We start from the raw sequence: 24,949 nt of genomic DNA, 5'->3' as shown, positions 1-24,949 counted from the left end.
GCGGTTGTGAAACAGGTTGCATGGCTCCTCTATGTTTGTTTTAGCCAGTAAAAACCTCAGCAGGGCTCCTTTTCTCTACCTGTCTGATGGCTTTTGACGAGAGGTCCTGTTTCCCAGTGCATCCCCAGGCTCCTGTTTAGAGCTCAGACTTAACTTTACAAGAACCTCTAGCCACCTCTGTCACAAAAACAGACACACACTGCTTTTCTTTAGTTGTCCCCACACTAAAAGGATAATGCCTTCAGATTCTTCTATTTTTGTTAGGCATTGCCAATTCATTGATTCCTCTCACAACTTTGTGTGTCTGTGTGTATGTGTGTGTGTGTGGCCCCTAAAGCCAATCCAACTCCTACAGTGAGACCAGACAGGCTTAAATCAGGACTTAGGCCTTGTGTGTCACACAGCCAGTGGCCCCTTAATAACAATCACTAAGTCTGTGTCCCCTAGGGCCGCCAGTCTACCCATCTCACAAAGTAGCTAACATATTGTAGCTCAAACAGCTTTTTTGCAGGCAGCAAATTTATTTGTCGAAAATTATCATTCCATTTGAATCTGTCATTTTAAAGGCATCACACTTAAAGGATCGTTCTCATTAAGGCGCAGGGTAACAACCTGTACCCCGTTTTGGTGTTTTAGTTATTTTTGTCATGATCATTAAATCATGCAACTTAGCACAGTGTCTTTCCACTATTCAGTGCAATGTTTTTTCTATCATGTCATCAAGGTGGTATCTCATTTTGTTTTCAGGTTATTGTCTTTTTTTTAGGTGGCTAATTAGGCATGTGATCTATAGCCATAATGTAATGTTGGGCCTTTAAGGTGATTTATAAATCACATGACTTACACTCTCCAAGGTAGGAAAGCAATGTTAGGAACGCAAGATAGTAACACAGTAACACTGACAAACATGACACACAAGTGGTCAGATGATCAGACAGCCTGTAAACCTCCAGTTTCTCAAAACCATATTTGGTGGTCAAACTGAAAGGTAGTGCACCTAAAATGTCTAATTGTCCCCCACAGCTCAGGAAAACTGTGCACACATCTGCAGTAAGTACAGTAAGATGAAGTTGAAGCCTGAAGCTGGTCTTTAAGCTGTGAGGCACACTTACAGACACTAGAGAGGTAGCCCAGGTTGTGCTATATTTATCTGTACAAAATATACCTATATACACATTACTGTTACATTTGTATTGGTTTTTGTGAGGCATATGCGTATGCCTGCTTCAAAAAAGAGAAATTTGATGTTACGTGACAAAAGGGAGAGCAGCCAAACTAGGTTGTGTGTATCGATACAATGAAATTCTTACTTTGCCGTCAAACATGAATGCCACACAATACAAGTGAAATATAAAGTAGATGAGCAATAACACAAATCTAAATAGGCAGTAAAATCACAAATCTAAGGCATTTTAAAGCAGTAAGTGAAGGGAGCAAATAAAAATACAACAAGAACACAATATAATGTAGAGAGAATAGGTGCTACGTGGGAGCCGTGGAGTGTAAATACTCAGCAGTGAGTGTGCAATTATGCAGGTGCAAACTGAGAATGTAAACGGCACAAATGGAATTACAGTGCTCAGCATAAATGAGTACACCCCAACAGATTCATCAGAAAACCTTAACTTTCCTTTCTAAATCAACATTTTCTATGGGACACTATGCTACAAAATACTCCCACAAATGCAGGCCAGTGATTGCAACCAAGATTTGTTACTGTGCACACACAAAATCTATTTTCCCTAACAAATTCATTCAAGACCATGTTGCAAAAATGAGTACACCCCAATGAAAGTCTTAGGAGTGAAGCTAAATTTTAGACAACAAAATCCTTATGAACAAGAATTCAACTACAGGTGAGTTTAATTATTCATTCAATAGGTGTCCAGCAGACAGTTGATTATAAAAGGGCATTACTTAACAAAGAAAACCCCTTCCCATTTCATGCTCTCAGCAATGGCACCACATGGAAGAGAAATGTCACAAGGCCTTAGAAGGAAAATAATTTCTTTACACAAGAAAGGTGAAGGCTACAAGAAGATCAACAAAGCTTTACTTATCAGTCTGTAGCAAAAGTGGCACAAAAATTTAACAAAGATAGAACTGCAACCATCTCACAGAGACATCCAGGCCATCCATGGGCATTAACATCTCGACAGGAGCATCTTCTGATGAGAAGGGTTGAAGAAAACCACCATGCAGTTAGCTAAAGAAGTAGAAAGCCAAACGGGAGATTGTTTCCTGTAACACAATACGGCGTACACTGCAGAGGAATGGCATGCATGGGTGCTGTCCACGAAGGAAGCCCATGCACAAAAAAATACTGGGGCTCTGTACGCTGGAGTGATGAGACCAAGATAAATGTTTTTGGAACTGATGGCTTCAAAACTGTATGGCATCACAATGGTGAAGAGTACAAAGAAAAATGCATGGTGCCTACAGTGAAACATGGTGTTGGCAGTGTCCTGTGGGGCTGCATGAGTGCTGCTGATGTCAGGGAGCTGCATTTCATTGATGGTATTGTGAAGTCACAGATGTACTGCTCTATATTGAAAGAGAAGACACTACCATCACTCTGTGCCCTTTGGCGTTGTGTGCTTTTCCAACATGACAATGATCCAAAACACACATCTAAGGCCACTGTTGCATTTCTGAAGAAGAACAGGGTGAAAGTGATTCCGTGGCCAAGTATGTCTCCTGATCTGAACCCAATCGAACACCTATGGGGAATTCTGAAGAGACAAGTCTATGCTCTTGACGATGCAGCTGTAGAAGTTGCTGACGATCCTAGGTGACATGCCAAACCTCCTCAGCCTCTTCAGGAAGTACAGCCGCCGTTGGGCCTTCTTGACCAGCTGTGTGGTGTTATGTGTCCAAGTGAGGTCTTCACTGATGTGTACACCCAGGTATTTGAAGCTGCTCACCCTCTCCACTTCGAGCCCCCAGATGAACAGTGACCAATGTGTTCTCTCCTTCCTTGTGTCCACTATCATCTCCTTCGTCTTGTCCGCGTTGAGGCTGAGATTATTGTCCTCGCACCATGAGACTAGACCAGCCACCTCCCTCCTATAGGCTGCTTCTTCTCCACCAGTGATGCGACCTATCACTGCAGTGTCGTACGCGAACTTTAGGATGATGTTGTTTTTGTGGGAGGCGACACAGTCGTGGGTGAACAGGGTGTAGAGGATGGGACTGAGGACACATCCCTGTGGGGTGCCAGTATTTGTAACAGTGCTGGTTAATGTCCTATTGCCAATCCTGACAGTCTGGGGCCTGCCAGTCAGAAAGTCCAGGAGCCAGTCACAGATGGTGGGGTGCAGAACTAGTGCTGAGGGAGAGATTGAAGATGGTGGTGAGAACATCAGCCAGCTCGCTGGCACATGCCCTGAGAGCCCTCCCAGGGATGTTGTCCGATTCTGCTGCTTTGTGGGGGTCGATCTTCCTCAGGACTTTGCGTACCTGGCCTGGTGAGACAGTGAAGGGTTGGGTGATCCAGGTGTGTGCGTGCTGTCTGTGCTGTAGCTGGAGGTCTCAAAGCGGGTGTAGAAGGTGTTGAGGTTATCTGGTAGGCTCTCTGTGGAGCTGATGGTGCTGGTGGTGGTCCTGTAGTCTGTAATGTGCTGCAGGCCTTGTCACATCCATCCGGAGTCAGCATTAGAACAGAAGCCATTCAGCTTCTCCCTGTACTGCTTCTTGGCCTCTGTGGCTTTCCTCAGTTTGTACTTCACAGCTTTGTACTCCATCTCATTGCCTGATCTCAATGCATGGGGAGGCGACAGTGGTGCGGTGGGTAGAGCAGTCGTCTCCCAACCAGAAGGTTGAAAGTTCGAATCTCGATGCCGGCAATCCATGTGTCGAAGTGTCCTTGGGCAAGACCCACTGAACCCCCCTGTTGCCCCTGATGGTTAGAGACATCGGTTGAGGTGGCGCCACAGATGGCTGCCATCGGTTCTGTACCGGAAACAAATTCCTTGTGTGTAACATACTTGGCAAATAAAGGTTATTATCCTGATTATCCTTCAGTCTTTGGAACAAAGAAATGTGGTCCGAGTGTCCGAGGTGGGTATGTTACTGTGTAACATGATCCAGAGTGTTCTTGTCCTGGGCGGGAATGTTCACATTAATTGGGAAGTATTGGGTAATATTTGGGAAGTACAGTCCATAGATTACACTGATTAAAGTCGCCTGCCATGATAAAAATACTGTCCGGGTGCACTGTCTCTAATACGCTGATGACGTCGTGGAGTTTGCTAGAGCTGCCGAGGGATTAGCTCTTGGGCTAACATATACAGCAGCCAGAAACACAGCACTATGCTCCCTTGCTAGATAATAGGGCCGGCATTTCAGCAATAAAAACTCTGGCAAACAGTGCTTATAAACAGTCCGTACATCTCCACACCGCGAGTTATTGATAAACACACACCGCCTCCTTTTACCTTCCTCGAAGCAACAGTGTGGTCTCCCCGGTGTACAGAGTGAGTCTGTAGCTGAATCATGGAATCTGGGACTTTGTCAGAAAGCCAAGTCTTGGTGAGAATTAGAGCACAGCATTCTCTTATTTCCCGTTGTGTTGTAATCCTAGCTCTTAGTTCTTTCAGTTTGTTTTCCAGAGACTGTACATTAGCTAGGAAGAGGCTGGGTGAGTGTTGCACATGATGTTTGTTTTTTTTATACACTTGCAGCAGTGAAATCCCATTTCTTTACCTGCACAAATGCATGAAAGGCATGAAAGCATTTTACAGCCTGAAAACTCTTGGTTACATGGCATAAATAAAGTTTGGATGTGATGAGCAAAATGTGAGTGAGACTGTGGATCATGTTTAGTGTAATGAAATCATTCCCAGGTTCTAAACATTTATTTCTGCATGTAGAAAAAGTTAAGCCTAATTGAACTAAACTTAAACAGTACGCTAATTTTAGAAAGAAGATCTGAACATGCAGCATGCAAAAAAATAGGTTAATTGTACTTTCATTTCATATATGGCACCATTTTAATTTCTTCACAAATTTAACTCTAAACATTCCTATGTACACATACCCAGGGCACACCCTTCCCACTGTGTGTGCATGCACGTTCCCGCGCGCATGTGCGCACACAGTTGTTTGTTATGACTGTCCTACAAACACCGTCTTGCTGCCACAAATACTCACTAAAGGTGCCTTTCCCAAACTCAGGGTCGCAACCCAAAACTGGCCATGGACCCATTTTTATTCGGTCACCCACTGACGTAGTAAAATGTATAACAGTGCAATGATATGTGAATTCATTTTCCTAATCAAAATTGAAGAAGAGTTTTCTTTTTTCTGTACTGGTCTGTTCAGCTCAGAGATGCTGTGTGCGGGGCTCTCTCTCTTCTTTCTCTCTTCTCCACCTGATCTGGGCAGGCGCCAACTGCCCATTGTGAAGTTTGGGAATTTTTCCAGTGGGCCAATCTGTTTTTCTCCCAAACCCCTTAGAGATTATACAGCCTATACTGTACATTCAGCAGACCATCTTTGCTATTTTGATGATGCTTACGTTTCCTACATTGTAGTGGGAGTTTTGTTTAAGACATAACATTCACACTTACTGTTGTGTGTGTCCTTTTAATCCAGAATACTGGTTTCTGATGGGAGAGTTTGCTTTATCTGTGTATTTTTCTTGGCTGCTACAGGTCAAGGCCAATTCTCATAGAAAGTGTTTTGTCACTCGCCTGTCTCATGCAACAGGTAAAACTCCAGTCTATCAAATGTCAGTCCCCTGGAATCCCCCATTTCCCTCGCTTCAGGTTTCGTCTCTCTGGTGCATTTAACCAAGCGTAATCTCCGCACACCATTTGTCCGGTCATCGTCTTGTTGACAGACAAACAGCTGTTCTGATGACTGCAGCGCTGCACGGAGTTCAGAGTTGGTGTGGACTGAATGGATTAAACACTTGAGTAGCTTATGCGCTGCTCACATCTCACTTTTAGTATGAATTCTCAGAATGCTAGCTGCACTGCCTGGCACTTGTTAAGTTTGAAAAGAGCAGCACTTCACCAGAAATGCGTGCATATGTGGCTGGCTGTCAAAATAAAAATACACCTAACGTCAATGTTTACATTTTGCATTGATGTCATCAGATTGCAGGGTGTTTGATTGATGGATCATTACACCCCTAGTCATGGCTCACCAGTTTGTGCCAAACTTCATGAGCAAATGGTCAACTCATTGGTCACTTACATCACCTATTTGAAAATAACCAGTTCATATCATTTAATACATTGATCCAGAAGTACGGAGTTCAGAGAGAACAGTTCCTCCTGTATAAAGTCCATAATTAAATCAAAGATTAGTGTAACCAATAACCCACTACAGCCTTCCAGATTAATTGAAGAGATTATGAAAATTACAGATTCCAAGAAAATAATATCCAAGCTATATAAACTCGTATCAAATACAGACTCAACAATAACAATACCAAAACTCAAATGGTAAAATGATTTAACTCTCTCCCTCAACTCCAACTTCTGGAGAGAAATTTGCCACAACATCTTTTCTGTGACCAGTAATGTAAACTTACAATTTATACAATACAAGACCATTTATAGGACCCATATTACACAAAGTAAACTGTTCGAAATGGGTTTTACCGACACAGACATCTGCTCACAATGCACTCTAGGTTTCACCGACAATTATTTTCATGCTACTTGGAACTGCCAACCAGTTCATTTCCTCTGGATAGCAGTGACAGAGAAACTCTCCACCATCTTGGGCGGTAGAATCCCTCCTTCTCCATCACTTTGCTTGCTTGGTAATATCATAGAAATCGACCACCTACCAATTAAATACAGTAATCCACTCGTCATTACTCTAGCTATTGCTAAGAAAACAATCTTTCAAAACTGGAAATTAAAAAAAATCACTACACATAAACCACTGGACCAACCTTCTGATAGAATACATCACACAAGAATAATTTATCTGCTTTTTATGACACATGGAACCCATTTTTAACACATTTCAACTTGAACCAAACACCTGGGGCTGAGGCCATGCACATTCCCACCAAGCACTAAAAATGTAACAAGCTGCTTTTATTAGTAGTACTCATCATTATTAATGTCAAAAATTTTTTCTCTGCCTTCTCCCTTTCATGTGTTTCATAGACTGCATAAGTTGGAAATACCCACACTTCACACCCTCACACACTACAATCTTGTAAAACACTACATCTTTTTGTAATGTCATGTAACTGTTGTCTTGTCTTCCATGTCTGGTCCTGTTTTGTTAATGTGTTACTTTGTTTCAAAAAAAGTGGGAGAATGGACAATCAGTTCAAAAAGAATATTTCTCAACACAAGATTGTAAACAATTTAGGTCTTTCACCATCTATAGTACATTATATGGAGGAGACATAGCATGAGAAACCATCATGGTGCCATGATGAACTTAGCCACACAGGTTCAGCCCCTTAACGCAGTCCACCACTGCATCCAGAAATGCAACCTGGAACTCTGTCACACGAGGAAGCCATAGATCAATCCTGTGCAGAAATGCTGCCGAGCTCTCTGGGCCCGAGCTGATCTGAGATGGACAGAGAGACCGTAGAAACGCATTCTGTGGTCAGACAAGTCTGGGGTTCTTCACACCAAAGATGAAAAAGACCATCCAGGCTGTTACCAGTGAAAGGTGCAAAAGCCAGCATTTGTGATGGTACAGGGGTTCATCAGTGCCCATGGCGTGGGTGACTTGCCATATATGTGAATATACCATTGACGTAGAGGCATATACTGGGGTTTTAGAGCGACACGCTGCCATGAGGGCAGAATAGTTTTCCCAGGAAGTCCATGAATAGTTCAGCAAGATGATGCCAGGCCTCATTCTGCAGTGCTATAACAGCGAGTGTGTGTGTGTGTGTGTGTGTGTGTGTGTGTGTGTGTGTGTGTGTGTGTGTGTGTGTGAGAGAGAGAGAGAGAGAGAGAGACTGGCCTGCCTGCAGTCCAAGTCTGTCTCCTGTTGAAAATGTATGGCGCAACATGAAGAGGAGAATCAGACAATGACAACCACAGACTGTTGAGCAGCCGAAGTTTTGTATCAGCGATGGGCCAATTTTCCACTTCCAAAACTGGAACAGTTAGTATCCTCAGTTCCCAAATGATTAAAATGCGTCATTATAAGGAAAGCTGATGTAACACAGTTGCCTATATTAAAGAGCCCATGGCACTTTTCCTTGTTTTTTGACTTATCTACAATGTTACAGTTGTTAGATATTAGTAAATCAGATAATTATTAGACAGTGTGTTGAATTAAATGTATTAGTAATGCAGAGTCTGCTCTAGTCTGCTGTTTCAAGGTTGACAGAATGTTGATTCTGAAAAGTGAACCGACACCAATTGTTTTCTTGTATTAAATCTTGTTAGAATATTATGTCTGAATGAATACCTTCGCTAAGCACCACGTGACAACACACACACATTGAAATTTCTCATTTTGTTATGACTAGGTAAAATCCAGCTGCTCCAAGCATGTGGAGCATAAGATAAGAGATGGAGTCGTCGGACTGAATCGATCTCGTGATGTTCTGACTTCCATCTGTGTAAGGGGTTAGCCCAAAACTCTCTCTGTGTGGCCAGGGGTCCTCTCTCCAGCAGCTAGAGTGTGTGTTTCTGGAGGAAGGAACAACCCGGGTTGTGTTTGTAATTTTGCTTGTGGTTTAAAATAAATCAGCACTAAATGAAGAAAGACGGACTCCTTCGTTATTCAGAACTGTCCAATTAAAGAACGGGGGTATTACACAGTGGTGAATTATCATCTTAGACGTGACCTAAAGCTCAAAAAACGAGCTGTACGTATCTTCTAGTACTTCTATGCAGAAGCAGCTCAGTTTATACACGTCTCATAAACTGTCGCATGCGAGCTTAGCACTGACAATAACATCACGGATCGTTAGAGTCCGTTAGTTAACAAGCAACACATCACATGCAGCAGACACACTGGCCTCACGCAGTCAAAACAAACAGGTACTGTCCTCCGGGGGATTCCAATGTTGATGAGCTGATCATTCACCGTTGCAGGGGGCTTCACTGGCCGGCTGCCTGTAGGTTAGACCCACTCAGGTAAAACAGCAAGTCCCTGAACAGGAACATTCCCAGACATGCAGTAACCTCAGGCCCTGGTCACAGTGCAGCATCAGAAGGGAAAATATATCCACAAAACCAGGTGCACTCTCAAAATTCCACTTTTACAGTGGCACCGGTGGCTGTCAGGCAAGCTGACATGAACGTGCATCTGCCTGGAGATTATGACCATTCAAGGAAATCCTTATTTTGTTAGAAAAAAGTGTCACGAGCGAGAGTTTGCAAGACATGTATAAACTAAGTTGCTTCTGCATAGAAGTACTAGAACTTACAGTTTTTTGATACAGTCATTTTTTGAGCTTTAGGTCACACCTAGGATGATAATTCACTGTTTTAACATCATAGATAAGTCACCTCCTGGGTGCCTTCCTGGGGAGGTGTTCCGGGCATGTCCCACCGGGAGGATGCCCCAGGGAAGACCCAGGACACGCTGGAGGGACTATGTTTCTTGACTGGCCTGGGAACGCCTCGGTATCCCACCAGAGATGCTGGAGGAAGTGTCTAGGGAGAGGGAAGTCTGGGTATCTCTGCTTAGACTGCTGCCCCCACGACTTGGTTCCGGATAAGCGGAGGAAGATGGATGGATGGAGATAAGTCAGAAAACAAGAAAAATGGTTGACTCAGCCAGGCAGCGTTGTTTTAGAGCCTCCCGTGTGACACCTCTCACATTACCTTTGGGAGGGCAGCGAGGGTGCTTTCCATCCTTACCCTGCCACTCCACAGTCAGAGGGCCATAGCCAACAAAGGTGTTGAAGTCTTGCATGGTTGAGACTAGACTCAAACATTTAACATTATGGACTAAGACAAGCAACAGAATGGTCAGATCAGAACATTGTGCTGTGGCTCAGTAACAGATACAGTAATTTAGACAGATTATATACTTATGTCTCTATCCTGTAATCACAGGCAGTCCGTAAAAGCCAGTGACCTACTAATTTGAGGATCCCTGCTATTTTGCACTGTGCACCAGCTCATCGCATGGTGCTGTTGATGGCTTTAAGGTCCCTAAGGTGCAGATGTCAGGTCTATTTTATGGAAGCCCATAAAAGTTCTTTCTTATGTTTTGGTATTTCTAACAGGAATTTTTGACGTTTTTAAGGACAAAATTAGATGCAACCATCTTGTATGAAGGATTTCAGAGTTTAGGGTTTTGAAATTATCTTTTTTTTGTTAGAGTGGTTGTGCTGTGATAGAGACATCATTATTGTTCTTATGAATGAACAGGCTCATATCCCTTTGGCTTGAATAAGTTTCTTTTTGTCTGCTGTGTGCTCAGCTCCTTGGTTTTAGTAGTAAGGGGAAAATGAGGGGTCAGTACCCCACACAGACACAAACTCAGCCGCATCACAGACTCCCCATTGGCTCAGGCTTAGTCATGAGACCCTGGCAATGAGAAAGCTCTCACCCAATAAGGCGCCCTGTGGGGAAAGCCCTGGTCCAATAAGAAGGCCCCCTGAGGTTAAGACTGGGGGATTACCAGCCCAACCCAGCCGATTGAGCTTCAGGGCAAGAGAGGGGGGCACGAGTCGAAGCACAGGACTGCTCGGTCACCAAGGCCAGCAGCTTCTGTTAAATGGTTGCTACGGGGCAGGTATCAAACATGCAAGAGTCGCACACAGTCACAGTCATGGAGGGTTTTAAAATGGCAACAAAGAGACAGTTATTCTGCAATAATCTGCCCTGCTGAGTGCAAGTTATTCTTCAATAATCAAGAGGCGAGGAGCAAGCGGGACAGAGCTGTGATCACAAGAGCATGGTGCTGCATGGAACTACACTCAAACACACACAAGTCATACCACTTCAACCCAGACAAACTTGCTTTATCACTTCTACATACATATAGTTTATTTGTGTCCTCAGGCCCACACTTGGGGCCATTTCTGCTAAATCCAGACTTGGAGACAAAGAACATTCTATCGCCGTTTGTGTAAGATTGTGGGAAAGACTGCAGCTGTTTGCGCAAATGAAAAGGAGGAACAAGTGACAAATATAGGAATTTGGACAATTTGATAATACAACATATACTATGAGTACGTGAATATGTATGAATGTGGTAAAAGGTCTTCATCTGTCAATTATTTAGTTTATTGGATTAGACAAAAAAGCCATTTCTGTTTTATTTGTAAACGGTACTGCATTTGATTTCCAGTGCTTGTTTATTTGTTGTCTTGTTGATTTTCTTTTCTTTTCTCTCTCCTCTATCCACTCACTCCTACCAGTCAAGGCAGAAGGCCACTCACCAAGTCTGTCAGAGGTTTCTTCTGTTAAAGGGAGTTTTTCCTCCTGTTCGAAATTAATAAATCAGTCAGATAATTATTAGACATTGTGTTGAAACAAATGTATTAGTAATGCAATTTAGTAAGATTCAAAGTCTGCTCTAGTCTGCTTTGCTTCAAGGTTAGAAGATAATGTTGATTCTGAAACGTGTACCTTGACACCAGTTGTTTTCTTGTATTAATCTTGTTAGAATTATGTCTGAATGAATGTTTTAGTTATGCACCACGTACAGTGCCTTGCAAAAGTATTCGGCCCCCTTGAACTTTGCGACCTTTTGCCACATTTCAGACTTCAAACATAAAGATATAAAACTAATTTTTTGTGAAGAATCATCAACAAGTGGGACACAATCATGAAGTGGAACGAAATTTATTGGATATTTCAAACTTTTTTAACAAATAAAAAACTGAAAAATTGGGCGTGCAAAATTATTCAGCCCCTTTACTTTCAGTGCAGCAAACTCTCTCCAGAAGTTCAGTGAGGATCTCTGAATGATCCAATGTTGACCTAAATGACTAATAATGATAAATAGAATCCACCTGTGTGGAATCAAGTCTCCATATAAATGCACCTGCACTGTGATAGTCTCAGAGCTCCGTTTAAAGCGCAGAGAGCATCATGAAGAACAAGGAACACACCAGGCAGGTCCAAGATACTGTTGTGGAGAAGTTTAAAGCCGGATTTGGATACAAAAAGATTTCCCAAGCTAAACATCCCAAGGAGCACTGTGCAAGCGATAATATTGAAATGAAAGGAGTATCAGACCACTGCAAATCTACCAAGACCTGGCCGTCCCTCTAAACTTTCAGCTCATACAAGGAGAAGACTGATCAGAGATGCAGCCAAGAGGCCCATGATCACTCTGGATGAACTGCAGAGATCTACAGCTGAGGTGGGAGACTCTGTCCATAGGACAACAATCAGTCGTATACTGCACAAATCTGGCCTTTATGGAAGAGTGGCAAGAAGAAAGCCATTTCTTAAAGATAGCCATAAAAAGTGTCGTTTAAAGTTTGCCACAAGCCACCTGGGAGACACACCAAACATGTGGAAGAAGGTGCTCTGGTCAGATGAAACCAAAATCGAACTTTTTGGCAACAATGCAAAACGTTATGTTTGGCGTAAAAGCAACACAGCTCATCACCCTGAACACACCATCCCCACTGTCAAACATGGTGGTGGCAGCATCATGGTTTGGGCCTGCTTTGCTTCAGCAGGGACAGGGAAGATGGTTAAAATTGATGGGAAGATGGATGGAGCCAAATACAGGACCATTCTGGAAGGAAACCTGATGGAGTCTGCAAAAGACCTGAGACTGGGACGGAGATTTGTCTTCCAACAAGACAATGATCCAAAACATAAAGCAAAATCTACAATGGAATGGTTCACAAATAAACATATCCAGGTGTTAGAATGGCCAAGTCAAAGTCCAGACCTGAATCCAATCGAGAATCTGTGGAAAGAACTGAAAACTGCTGTTCACAAACGCTCTCCATCCAACCTCACTGAGCTCAAGCTGTTTTGCAAGGAGGAATGGGCAAAAATTTCAGTCTCTCGATGTGCAAAACTGATAGACATACCCCAAGCGACTTACAGCTGTAATCGCAGCAAAAGGTGGCGCTACAAAGTATTAACTTAAGGGGGCTGAATAATTTTGCACGCCCAATTTTTCAGTTTTTTATTTGTTAAAAAAGTTTGAAATATCCAATAAATTTCGTTCCACTTCATGATTGTGTCCCACTTGTTGTTGATTCTTCACAAAAAAATTACAGTTTTATATCTTTATGTTTGAAGCCTGAAATGTGGCAAAAGGTCGCAAAGTTCAAGGGGGCCGAATACTTTCGCAAGGCACTGTAACAACACACACAAACACGTGGAATTCTTCATTTTGTTATGACCAGCTGCTCCAAGCCTGTGGAGCTCTAGATAAGAGAATGAGACGTCGGAGTGTCTCCAACTCGTGATGTTTTTATATCTTTTTGTGTAAGGGGTTAGGCCAAAACCTTATAAATATATTAGGCTCTGTGTTTCCGGGGACTTCTCTTCTCCAGCAGTTGACTGGAGCAGGGAGCTACCCAGATTGTGTTCTGTAACTTTTATTTGTGGCTTTAAAAATAAATCGGCACTAAAATGAAGAAAGACGGACTCCTTCCTTATTCAGATCTGTCCAATAAAAGAACTGGGGTATAACACTCCCCCCTGTTGCCAAGTGCTGCTCAAGGGGGATTTGTTGGGTTTTCTCTATAATATTGTAAGGTCTAGACCGTACTATGTAACATGCCCTTGAGATGATTTTTGTTGTGAATCGATGCTATGTACTTCATCACAATATAGAGAATTTTATTTCAGTATTGCCCAGCCCATGTTCTAATTAGTTTGTGGTGATTAATTCACTGGATTAACATTTTTATTATTTGAAAAATAAATGCTGGGTTCAAGTTGTTGGAAGGTGCACAGATTAGTAGATTCCAGTCAAACAATAACATGAGGTGGGTTTATACTTCACAAAAAACATTGTCAGGACTCCCAAAGTAGCAATGTTGATTTAATGCACAACTACAAGTGTGATTAAATGGAAGTCAAACATGTTTTCAGTTGGTTTTGGGCTCTGTCAGGGCTGTCCCTTGTTTACAGTTCTATTTGTGATTTTTAAGGACAGCCCAGGGGAGGAGAATGCCCATGTTGGGGGCCTGAGGACTGCTTTTCTGCTCTTTGCAGATGATGTGGCTTTGTTGTTTTAACAAAACTGTGAACAGCCTGCACTGGGGTGGTTTGCAAATAGGTGTGAGGGATGAGAGTCAGCACCTCCAAGTGTTAGGCCATGGTTCTTTGTCAAAAATCTTCCTCCAATGTGAGTTGCGGCCCCAAGTGAAGGAGCTCAAGCATCTGCAAGTCTCAGAGTCTCAGTCTTTCAGGAGTGAGAATAAAATGGACCAAACTGAGCCTGAAGGATAAACTTTTGATTTACCAGCCTATCTATGCTCTAACCCTTACCTATGGTTATGTGGTTTGGGTAGTGACCAAATGTATGAGATTGTATAGCGGCCAAAAAGCTGAGTGGACTCGCGGTAAGGAGCTCAGACATCTGGAGACACCTGGAGTAGCGTCACTACTACTCCATGCCAAAAGAAGCCAGCTGAGGTGGTTCAGGCATCTTATCAGCATCTTTCTGGGTATCATCCACTAGAGGTCTTCTGTGTATGCCCAGCAGGTTGGAGACCTTGGAGTAGACCCAGAACATGCTGGAAAAATCGTGGTTTGGGATTATCACAAGTCATCTTGAGTGGCTTCATTAGCCGTCCCTGGTAGGCTAGTGGTTAAGGCACAGCGCTCTCGCCGCTGCGGCCCGGGTTCGAATCAGGGTTGTGTCAGGAAGGGCATCCGGCGTAAAACACGTGCCAAATGTCAACATGCGAGTCATCAGTGTGATGATTCGCTGTGGCGATCCCTAAACAGGAAAAGCCGAAAGTGAGTTTCTATCTTGAGTGGCCTCATTCATGTTTCCAGCCCTCACGTTTCTGGTGTAATGTGGTTGGCCATGCAGTTAACATAGCCTGCTCTACTTTAGCATCAATTTCTATCATCACTGTGAACCTCATCAAATAAATTGTTTTAAGTGTGGGTTAAAGATATTCAAATGATAGGGCAAATATATTGAAGGATACAAGGATTCATTGATAGGGTGCAAGCAAGTATATTTTCAAATATCTATTTGGCAAAGTCTCATAATGGGTGAAGAAACAAAGTGAAGTTGATTTTAAACTAAGCCAAACTACAGACTGACTGAATAACTGAATAAAGTTGGAATAAAATAGTTGAATAAGAAACTTATTGTATTTGAATATTGATTTGTCTGTATATTGTAATTCAAGAATATATTTCATCACTTATTTTAATGTCGCTTTAGGAAAATAATTCATATTTCTTATTTGATTAATTCCTATATTGGTATTTAGATTTTTGGATATATCGCATTTGAAATATCATTGTCCACATTAGAGAAAACACATTTCATGTGTTCATTTTGATTCTCTTTTGAACTTCCACCATCTCTCTCTCCTCCACCAGGTTGGAGTGTGTGTGCAGTCTGGGCTCAGAGTTTCGCCGTGGGGCCGGTGTGTTGGACATGGTGTTTGAGTCTCCATTCCAGCTCTTTACCTGTGGCTATGATACCTTCATTCGACTGTGGGACCTCCGACTCAGCCCACGGTATGCCACTATCTCTGTTTTGTTGAGATCAACTTGAACACTCAGTGCAACTATCAGTGCTTTTTAGGAATTAATTTTGAGTCCTTTAATACACATTACATTCTGTAAATCTGCAACAATTAAAATATTGTAACCAATGGTCCTGTTACACATTTAGCTGCAGATTACATCAATGAATGTCATCACTTTAAATGATTTTTTTTATTCTTCCCATTTTGCCCCAGTCACATGATAGAACCTTATCAACACACCCACTCCAACACTGAATTCTCCTGACTATACGCTGCTGTATTCTCACATGGGCTTACTCCAGCTCACTCTGTCCTTACACAGACTTCGTACTAGGAGGCTGTCAGAGTAAAGCCTCCTTAAGGTCCGGGTTGACTGAATCGGACATTTGCGTTCTCATGTACAGCTCCTCTTGAGTAATGTCTAGAGAATTTCAGGGTTCCAGTGCTTGTCTGAAAAGGGCTTAAGTGTATCAGGGTCTTGTTCGTGTTGAAAGATGCCAATTGAGGTGGTTCGAGCATCTGATCAGGATCCTCCTAACCATATTCCAAACAGTGGCAGACCCCCGGGACACCCAGAACTTGCTGGGTAGATAATATCATCTTGCCTGGGAACACTTCTATATCCCCCAAGAGGAGCTAGAAAATGTTGCTTGGGAGAGGGACATCTGGTCTACCTTGCTTTTCCTGGTGCCAGCATGACCCATCCCCAAATAACTGGCATAAAATGGACAAATGGAAAATACTTGGAGAAAATGTTATGGTGTGATTAACATCACTTTTAAACATAACCTTTATATTTTTTTAAATAATTGAATGCTACAGCAGACAAATGATGAATATACAGTAAGAGGTCTAGTAAGCCATGGTAGTATGTTATGTCTGGAGTCACAATCATTCTACATCATAGACTGCATATGGACACACAAAATATGGACTGTGTGGGAAAATATTTGGCATTTGGACCAGGGATTGATTTATCATGTTATATCACAGGTGTCATGTTTGCTGAAAGTAGTGTAATCAACTAACCCGTGCTTCAGCACAAAGATAATGAGCTAATTAATTTCAGTATTTGTGGTTTTTGGCCCTCACTGAAGCATTACAAACTGCTTTCTCATGCATGCACTTTCTTGTCTCATTTGTTTCACACCCTCTTGAGAACTGCAGCCTAATGATGGAACAAAAAATATATTTTTGTTTTATGTAAGGCTGTAGCCTCCCTCTGTCTCTACAGTGATGTGAACTGCCTTCAGTGAGATAATAAAATTCCAAGCCTCCTGTTTTATTTCCAGCAGTGTGAGTAAAGGGATCTAAAAAGCAGTCCTTTGTGGTGTCCATATTAATGCAACAGCCCTCACTTCAGTATATGTCGGCAGGGTCCCTAATATGATTGAGGAGGGCAGCATTTATTTTGGACAGCAGGGGTTAGAGGGGTTTCAGGCTGTATTTCAGAGGGATCAGTCAAGCAAGACAAATCAGATGTGATTGGCCGATCGATCTGGGGACTTTAAAAGGGGTTGGGTTGGGGTGATGCTTGGCAGAGGGGGGTCCCTCTTTAGGTATCAATAATTTAGTCAGTCAAACCTAACCAGCCTCAAAAGACTCCTAGGGTCATCCAGGAGGTTCCCGGCTATCTGGAGGTGGGGCTCAATGCCAAAGGCTGTGATAGACAAAACTTAACTACAGATTCTTTATGTTCCTTTATGATCCATGGTGCTTTGTAGAGCTAATGAATAATCAGTTTGATTATGAACTCTAGCTGTTGTCATCTCTCCTGTAAGAGCAATACATTGTTGGAGTGAGTGAAACTCAGTTAAGAAACACTTCCTTGTGCTCTGTCCATCTGACTTAAAGGATTGTTAGACTACAGGTGAGACAAGGAGTTGTTTCAACACAACCCACATTAGTTGCGTAAAAAAATATATATATACCGTATATGTGTGTGTGTGTGTGTGTGTATGTGTGTGTGTGTGTGGGTTTGTCTTTATATACTTGTGCGAACCAACCCCTGATGGAATACCTTTCTTGTGTGGACATTTCTTCTTGTGTGGACCTTTTGGGTGGTCCACACAAGGAAAATGCTAGGATAGGCTCCTTTCATTCTAAAGAATGATCTGTCTAAGTTTCAGAAGATGTCCACATACAGAGAGTAAAGTCAGAAAGATGTGTGCCAGCTTGTGCTCTAAAAGTATCATGCTCTGATTAAATACTGCTTAAGCTGAATTCATGCAATACTGCCTGTGTCTCTAAAGGGCGCAGACAGGGCAGCTTAGAAGTGGGTGGTAATGAAACAATATCACACCACACAAGGGTTAAATACACTTCACACTGGCAAAATTAAAAACCACAAAAACCACATGCTTCCATCTCTGTAATGCTGTGGTTTAGGTTAACCAGGAAAGTAAGATGGGACAGTTATGAAAGATCTGCTGAAATCTGGTGATATAACATGCATTGTTTTGGTGCTTTTGTGACAGAAGGTCCAGTTCACCAAATCTGTTTGGCAACAGGCTCCGGTCCTCACACGTGTAGAAGAAAAAGATTTTTTTTATTTCAAGTTCTCTGAATTCTGAAGTGACATTTTGATTCTCTATTGCCAACTCATGATAGATTTGTGTTTTGCGCCATTGTAGCTATAGTAGAAGTGGTGGCCCTCACAAAGAAGTCACAGAACGTGGGCGACACAAAGGCATAAAGACATGTATGTATGTATGTGTGTGTGTGGTGGTTCTTGCGTGTGTGTGGTTCTCGTGTGCATGTATGTGAATGTTCACAGGCTTGTGATTTGAAGCTTTTCTGGATTTCCTAGTCCTAATTTCTTCGTGTTGATTTGTTCCTGGACTGATTTATCGATAAAGTCTCCCTGATTGTGATGCTTATCCACACACACACACACACACACACACATTTTTCTCTTGATTGATCACACTGATAAAAAACCAGCTGATTAAACTCTTACACACAAACATGATGACACATGCACAGACAACAATTTGCATCAGAATGACATACAGAGACATTTGCTATGGCAACAAGCAGGTGATAATTCATACATGAAGGTTATCATCTTTCCTCTTTTCACTCATTTTTATTCTCTTTCATCTCTTTTTTTTATCTTTGTTAGTCTCTGTCTTTGCTCTTTTATTGTTTTACATCTTATGGTCATCTCTTCCTTCACCTCTTTTCTTCTTTGCTTTCCTCTTTTTGTCCTCCTCTACCATGCCTCTGCTATTTTGTTGCCCCCTTCTTCCACCCCAGTGTTATTTTACTCACTGCTCGCTGTTTTAGCTTTTCATCTTGAGGCCTACCTCCACGCCTTTTTCCTCCTTTCTTTCTTCATTGTGTGGATGCTGATTCAGCATCCATACTATGTTTTCCTGGTCTTTATTATTTTTCTTCCATACGTTTTTTGGCCCTTAACTACTTCAGCATACTTTCAGCCAGAAAAACCATTCAGGTATCAAAATGTTCAGCTTTTTCAGGACATGTGCGGATCTATTCAGAATTTTCCTAAACTTCGTACTTTTTAAACTATTTAGTGTTTTTCAGCAAAATGTTGCCCATTCAAATGAGTGGGGAAATTCAACTTCAGCATACTTTCAGCTATTTCAGGTATCAAAATGTTCAGCTCTTCAAGAACAATCATGCTTCTATTCAGAACTTTTGTAAACTTGATACTTTTTAAATATTTAGCTTTATTTTGAAAATCTTACCCCATTCAAATAAATGGGGAAATTCTACTTCAGCATACTTTCAGCTATTAAAATGTTCAGCTCCTTAAGGATATTCATGCTTCTATTCAAAAATTTTCTAAACTCCATACTTTTTAAAATATTTAGCTTTATTTTGAAAATCTTGTCCCATTCAAATTAATGGGAAAATTCTACTTCAACATACTTGCAGCTATCAAAATGTTCAGCTCCTTAAGAAAATGTTCTGCTCCTTAAAGACATTTATGCTTCTATTCTGAATTTTTCTAAACTCCATACATTTTCAAATATTTAGCTTTATTTTGAAAATTTTGCCACATTCAAATGAATGGGAAAATTCTACTTCAGCATACTTTCAGCTAGAAAAACCATTCAGATGTCAAAATGTTCAGCATTTTCAGAGCAATCTTTCAGCATATCAGCATCCACATGCATTTTCAACAGGAAATGCATTTCTCTAGTTCCTTCTCTGATTTCCCTTTTTGCTTTTTATTTTTTCATCTACTACTCCTTTACCATTGTGTTTGCCCCCCAGCCTATATGATTATCATCTTTTTCTCCTCACCCCTTTTATTCTCCCCTCCTCTCCTCCTTCTAACCCATCTTAGTCGTGTTTTCCCATTGCAAGTAGTGTCACCTTGAATTACCTCAGAGTTTCTAAGGGGCATCCCTGTGGGTTATTTATGTTCACTGTGTATGTTCCTTCCTACTGCCACCACATAGTCAAATAGCAGCAAAGGGCACAGGCATTAATATTCAGGGCCTTAATATCTCTGGGATCTGTTGGAGCCACTCTCCCAGTTTGGGGGTCACAGCCCCCAATGTTCCTATTACCACGGGGACCACTTGTGCCTTCACCTTCCACATCTTTTCTAGCTCTTCTTTCAGCCCTTGGTATTTCTCGAGCTTCTCGTGTTCCTTCTTCCTGATGTTGCTATCGCTTGGGATTGCTACATCTATCACTACGGCCTTCTTCTTCTTCTGTTTGTCCACCACTACTATGTCTGGTTGGTTGGCCATTACCAGTTTGTGTCTGGAAGTCCCACAGGATCTTAGCTTGGTCATTCTCAACCACCTTTGGAGGTGTATCCCATGTATATAACTTTGGGACTTCCAGCCTGTACTCGGCACAGATGTTTCTGTACACTATGCCAGCCACTTGGTTATGGCGCTCCATGTATGCCCTGCCTGCTAGCATGTTGCATCCTGCTGTTATGTGCTGCACTTGTCTGGTATGGTAGACCCCGGCCTCTATTGATCTTGTACTTGGAGCCTGTTACTGTGCTGCCAGGATTAGTGCCTCTGTGCCTTTTTTCAGTCCAGCTTTGTCCAGCTACTGGTAGGATTTTTCGATATCAGCCACTTCTACTATTTGACGGTGGTACATACCGTGCAGAGGTTTGTCCTTCCATGAGGGTTCCTGCTCTTCCTTCCCTAGTTCCTCTGGTTTCTGCTGCCTGAGGTGTTCGCTAAGCACGTCATCACTCGGGGCCATCTTCCTGATGTATTCATGGATCTTGTGAAATATATATTATGAAATTTATTGGCTCTGTGTTGTTTGTGTTTCCACTTAAAGGATGCAATGACAGAGGGTGACCTCGCCGTGGTCGTTTGCTAAATTTAGAGTGTGCATTTGTATGTATTATCTGTGTGTGTGAGAAAATTAGAGAGCATCTCTGCTGCCCCATTGTCTGCCCAGTGCATCTCCATCACTTATTGATGAACCTGGTCTATTGGAGGATCGATGTCTAATGACAGAAAATAACTATCCCCAAAATACCTGCCCTGTCCTGTAACCACAGCTGCCACCACCCAACCTACTGCAGTGTGCACACACACATATTGTATACCTCCTTTTTACATTCAGTACTGGGTTTTACTGTCAGCAGGAGATGGTGTTTCAGCATTGTCTCCAAACCTCCACAACATAGGCACCAACTCTTGCAATTTATATTGCTTAAATTTCAGTGGTCAGTTTGTCTTACTTTCACAGCAGTCTCAAAATTTTTATTTCTACATTTTTTTGACAATTTTCCTATTTTCCTTAAAGACCAACAGTTAGACAAACTACTGGAGGCTTCTGTCATGGGTTGGAATCATGACAGCTGGTTTCACTTTATTTTCTGGATCCAGTATTTTCCTATAATTCTCTAAAAAAGACACTGCAATTATGACAGTAGTTTTGTAGAAAGGTTCCAGGGAAATTATTATTTACTTAATATTTACTTGGGTTAAATTAGGGGTGGAGTAAAAAAAAATCTGACCTGTTGGGTTTGCTAGCCACAGTTCAGTGCGTATTGTATGTTGGCCTATAGTTCAGTTCATGTGAAATAGGTTGAGACATGCACAGAAAAAAAATCTAAAGTTATTGAGCAAAACAAACTCACATCAGTGACTCAGTGAAATGTAGCTGACATGTAGCATGAAATGTCCAGTGCAGCTGTCAGTCAAGTGAACAGACAGACTGACAGAGTTTGCTACGTATTTACTGGGATTTTATGCTGAAAGCAACACATGAGCTCAGGTCGTTAGAACAGTGGTCTGTCAGCAGTACAATGGAGTAATTGTGAGTGATTTAAACAGCTGTCTGCGGAGAGTTCTGTCTGTACTGTCAAACTTGTAAAAACGCGTCTAAAATAGTGGCTAAAACGACTTTACCTCATTATCCCAGGTACATCTGTGAGAGAGTGTTCTCTGGTAGAGCTCATCTTGCACCTGAGAGTGTGAACAAACATGTTGCAGAAGAACATGGATACAGAATGAGAGCAGTGTTATTTTGAAACCGTGTACAATGTGCTTTTGGGTTAGGATGCACTTCATGATGACAGTGGAGAGGTCTTTATGCTGGCTTATGTTCTTAGCCAGAATTTTAAGGCAAACATTAAACTTTTTGCCAAATAACTAAAAAGCATGTGTGTTGAAACTTAGCAGTGCCTTTTACCAAAGCCACAGTGAACCAAACCAAAAACCATGATGTTTTGTGGACCCTTCCACCAGTTCCACATGGAACTGGACTTGATTCACATTAGTACGTTACAGAAGGAATAAATGATCTATTATTGTGCAACTAAAGAGCTGGCATGTAAGTCTCATGGCATATAACATATGGAATATAATATACAGTGAGTAAGTAAACTACAGCGCGGAAGCAGGCTAGCGCATCAGCCCGGTCACTCCTGGTTCGAACACCTCAGTAGCTTAAAGTATGAGACTTCACTCCTTTACATACACTTAGAACAACTGGGGTACATAAGAAACAGTTCTCTGAAAACAGTATTTTGGGACAATTACTTTACCACCTGGATAATACCAGAGTTAGAACTAGTAATTTTCACTGCGTACTGCTTTGAAACTTCTACATATCTTGTTGGTACATTATCAAGATGAAAACTTTCCACACTATGTGGGCTTGCTACAACAAAACACAAAACGATCCTGTTCATCTCAACACATGTTGCTGTTTTTCCCAACAGGAAGTGTGTGATGGAGTGGGAGGAGCCTCATGACAGTGCTCTGTACTGCATCCAGACGGATGGAAATCATATGATAGCCAGCGGTTCGTCGTACTATGGTGTTGTACGACTCTGGGACAGAAGGCAAACAAAATGCCTGCAGGTATGTACAGTGTTTCTACAGGATGAATCAAATGACTGTGATTTGTTTAGTGTGAATTAGGTTCAGGTTGTAAAATACCATTTTATGTAGTGAATGGAAACTTGTTAAGCAATACACACACTGTAATGTTACTTCATGTTTTGTGTTTTCTTGCACAGTTCTTCCAGCTGAGCTCGGACCCAGTGAGCAGTCCTGTATACTGCCTAAGATTCAGCAGCTCTCACCTGTACGCAGCCCTGGCCACCACCCTGCACTCCCTGGACTTCAGACAGAACCCCTTCTACATCAGATGATACACACACAGTCCAAATCTTTCATTTCAATAAAGCTGTCTATTTTCAAAATAAACCTTTTCACCTTTCTTACTGATAACAAAAGAAACACTGTAGATGTAATCTGGACCTTGGATGAAAGAAGAATAACAAAATATTAAGAATAAGAATTCCTTGTAGTTCATTAAAAAGTTAAAAGGGTGATATAGTAAAAGCATTTTAGAACAGGTTTAGTAAGAAGTATTTAAAAATGTCTTTATGGTGACTAAGTATAGAGAGCCAGAGTTCAACTGTCTCATCCATTCTAGCTGCTGTTCCACCAGCTTGTGTAACTTCAGTCTCTCAATGTCTCTGATTGTCTGGAGTTTATTATTCATATTCAAGATAAATGAGTATCTACAGAGCCCGTAGTCCCAGCATTTAAAAACATAACTTCAATTTGTGTCATTACAATTATCAGTGTGATTCTGCATTTTCGTTGGGGGTGATAATGACTGTGGGCAGAGAGGAACTGTAACACCCTGTGAAAGCAAGCTGGACACAACTCATTTGTTAGACAGAGAAGCATGCCGGAGCCTGCAGGTAAAGGGCTAATCCATTAGCTTCAGGCACTGTGAGTACAAAAGCTCAACACATAAAAATCATATGCCCAAACTGCATGAGGAAAACACAGTTCAGCTTTTCTTCCCCAACACATTGGAGTGCCTGCCTGGATCCAACCAAAGCCCTTTGAAGGGATTAGGGCACATTAGCCTCTTGACAAACCCATCTCATCACTGTGGAAACACACCGTTGGGGTATACATACATTTGACCCTTGTACCTGAGATCACACACCGGCGGGTATATGAGTTTTTGACCTACCCAAATCCAGACCATACAATGTGAGGATCCATTTGATGGACAGAGATCATCATCATGTGTCTGGATTATCAAACCACACATTCAGTGCATCTGGTGATTCACACTCAGGAACAGGACAGCTGGAGGTTATGGCTTTATAGAAAAATAAGAAGCATGCAGTACTTCAAAAACAGTGTTATGCCTCTTTAAAACAAAGATAACAGCAACAAAGTAAATTAAAACCCTATCCTAAGGATTTATTGACTGGATATGAATGGCAATGTGGTAAAATGACAGTGATGTTTGTTAGCATGCTGTGTGTCTGCCAGAGACCTGCTATGAATCACAAATACTGAAAATTAGGACTCGGTAGTATTTGTATGTTTTTGACAGTGAAGCTGAGAAAAGTTCTGCTTCCTGCTTCAACATTGACCTCAGTTTTGAAAAGTTACAGAAATGGTTGACCCCAGACCCACCCATCTGACATTATAAAGGTAAGTGGGGGAAGATTTCCACAACTATCCAACAAGCTTAAGCAGGAAAGACCTACAGTACAGTATGTGCTTGTATGTTGCTCTACCAGACCCACTATGAGTCTGGGCCATAACCCTCCCTGCTGCCCATTAATGGCATATACGTATATTAGATCATATGCCATCCATTAACTAATATGCCAGGGCCACATAAAAGGAATGGCCAGGGTGCGTACAGACATTGCACACCCATGCAGGAGATGTGACCCCCCCAGGGACTCCGGACAGTTGAATTAATCATAGAGGCCTGGGATGGGGGCAGTCTCCACAACAACACACGTCACACCGGCTTTTCTGGATGGAGGATTTTCTTAAACACAATCAGTAGTTAATTGCTCAGCCAGGGCTAATAATTTGAGAACAAAAAGTTTTTAGTGAA

The 24,949-nt window shown here is 41.9% G+C and overlaps 1 protein-coding gene across 1 annotated transcript in view; it reads left to right on the top strand.

The window, feature by feature from the left end:
* Window positions 1-23,271, top strand: part of fbxw4 (F-box and WD repeat domain containing 4) — a 67,205-nt gene extending 43,934 nt beyond the window's left edge. Inside the window, exons 7-9 of the mRNA XM_020607566.1 lie at window positions 15,447-15,587; window positions 22,782-22,923; window positions 23,082-23,271. Coding sequence (XP_020463222.1) covers window positions 15,447-15,587; window positions 22,782-22,923; window positions 23,082-23,216 — 418 coding nt within the window. The 3' untranslated portion in view covers window positions 23,217-23,271. The remainder of the gene's footprint in view (window positions 1-15,446; window positions 15,588-22,781; window positions 22,924-23,081) is intronic.
* Window positions 23,272-24,949: the final 1,678 nt, after the last annotated feature.

This window comes from Monopterus albus, unplaced genomic scaffold, assembly GCF_001952655.1.
Source record: "Monopterus albus unplaced genomic scaffold, M_albus_1.0 scaffold87.1, whole genome shotgun sequence".
In the NCBI taxonomy this organism is placed as follows: Eukaryota; Metazoa; Chordata; class Actinopteri; order Synbranchiformes; family Synbranchidae; genus Monopterus; species Monopterus albus.
Note: the sequence above shows the minus strand (reverse complement) of the source record. Positions and strands in the feature narration are given on the sequence as shown.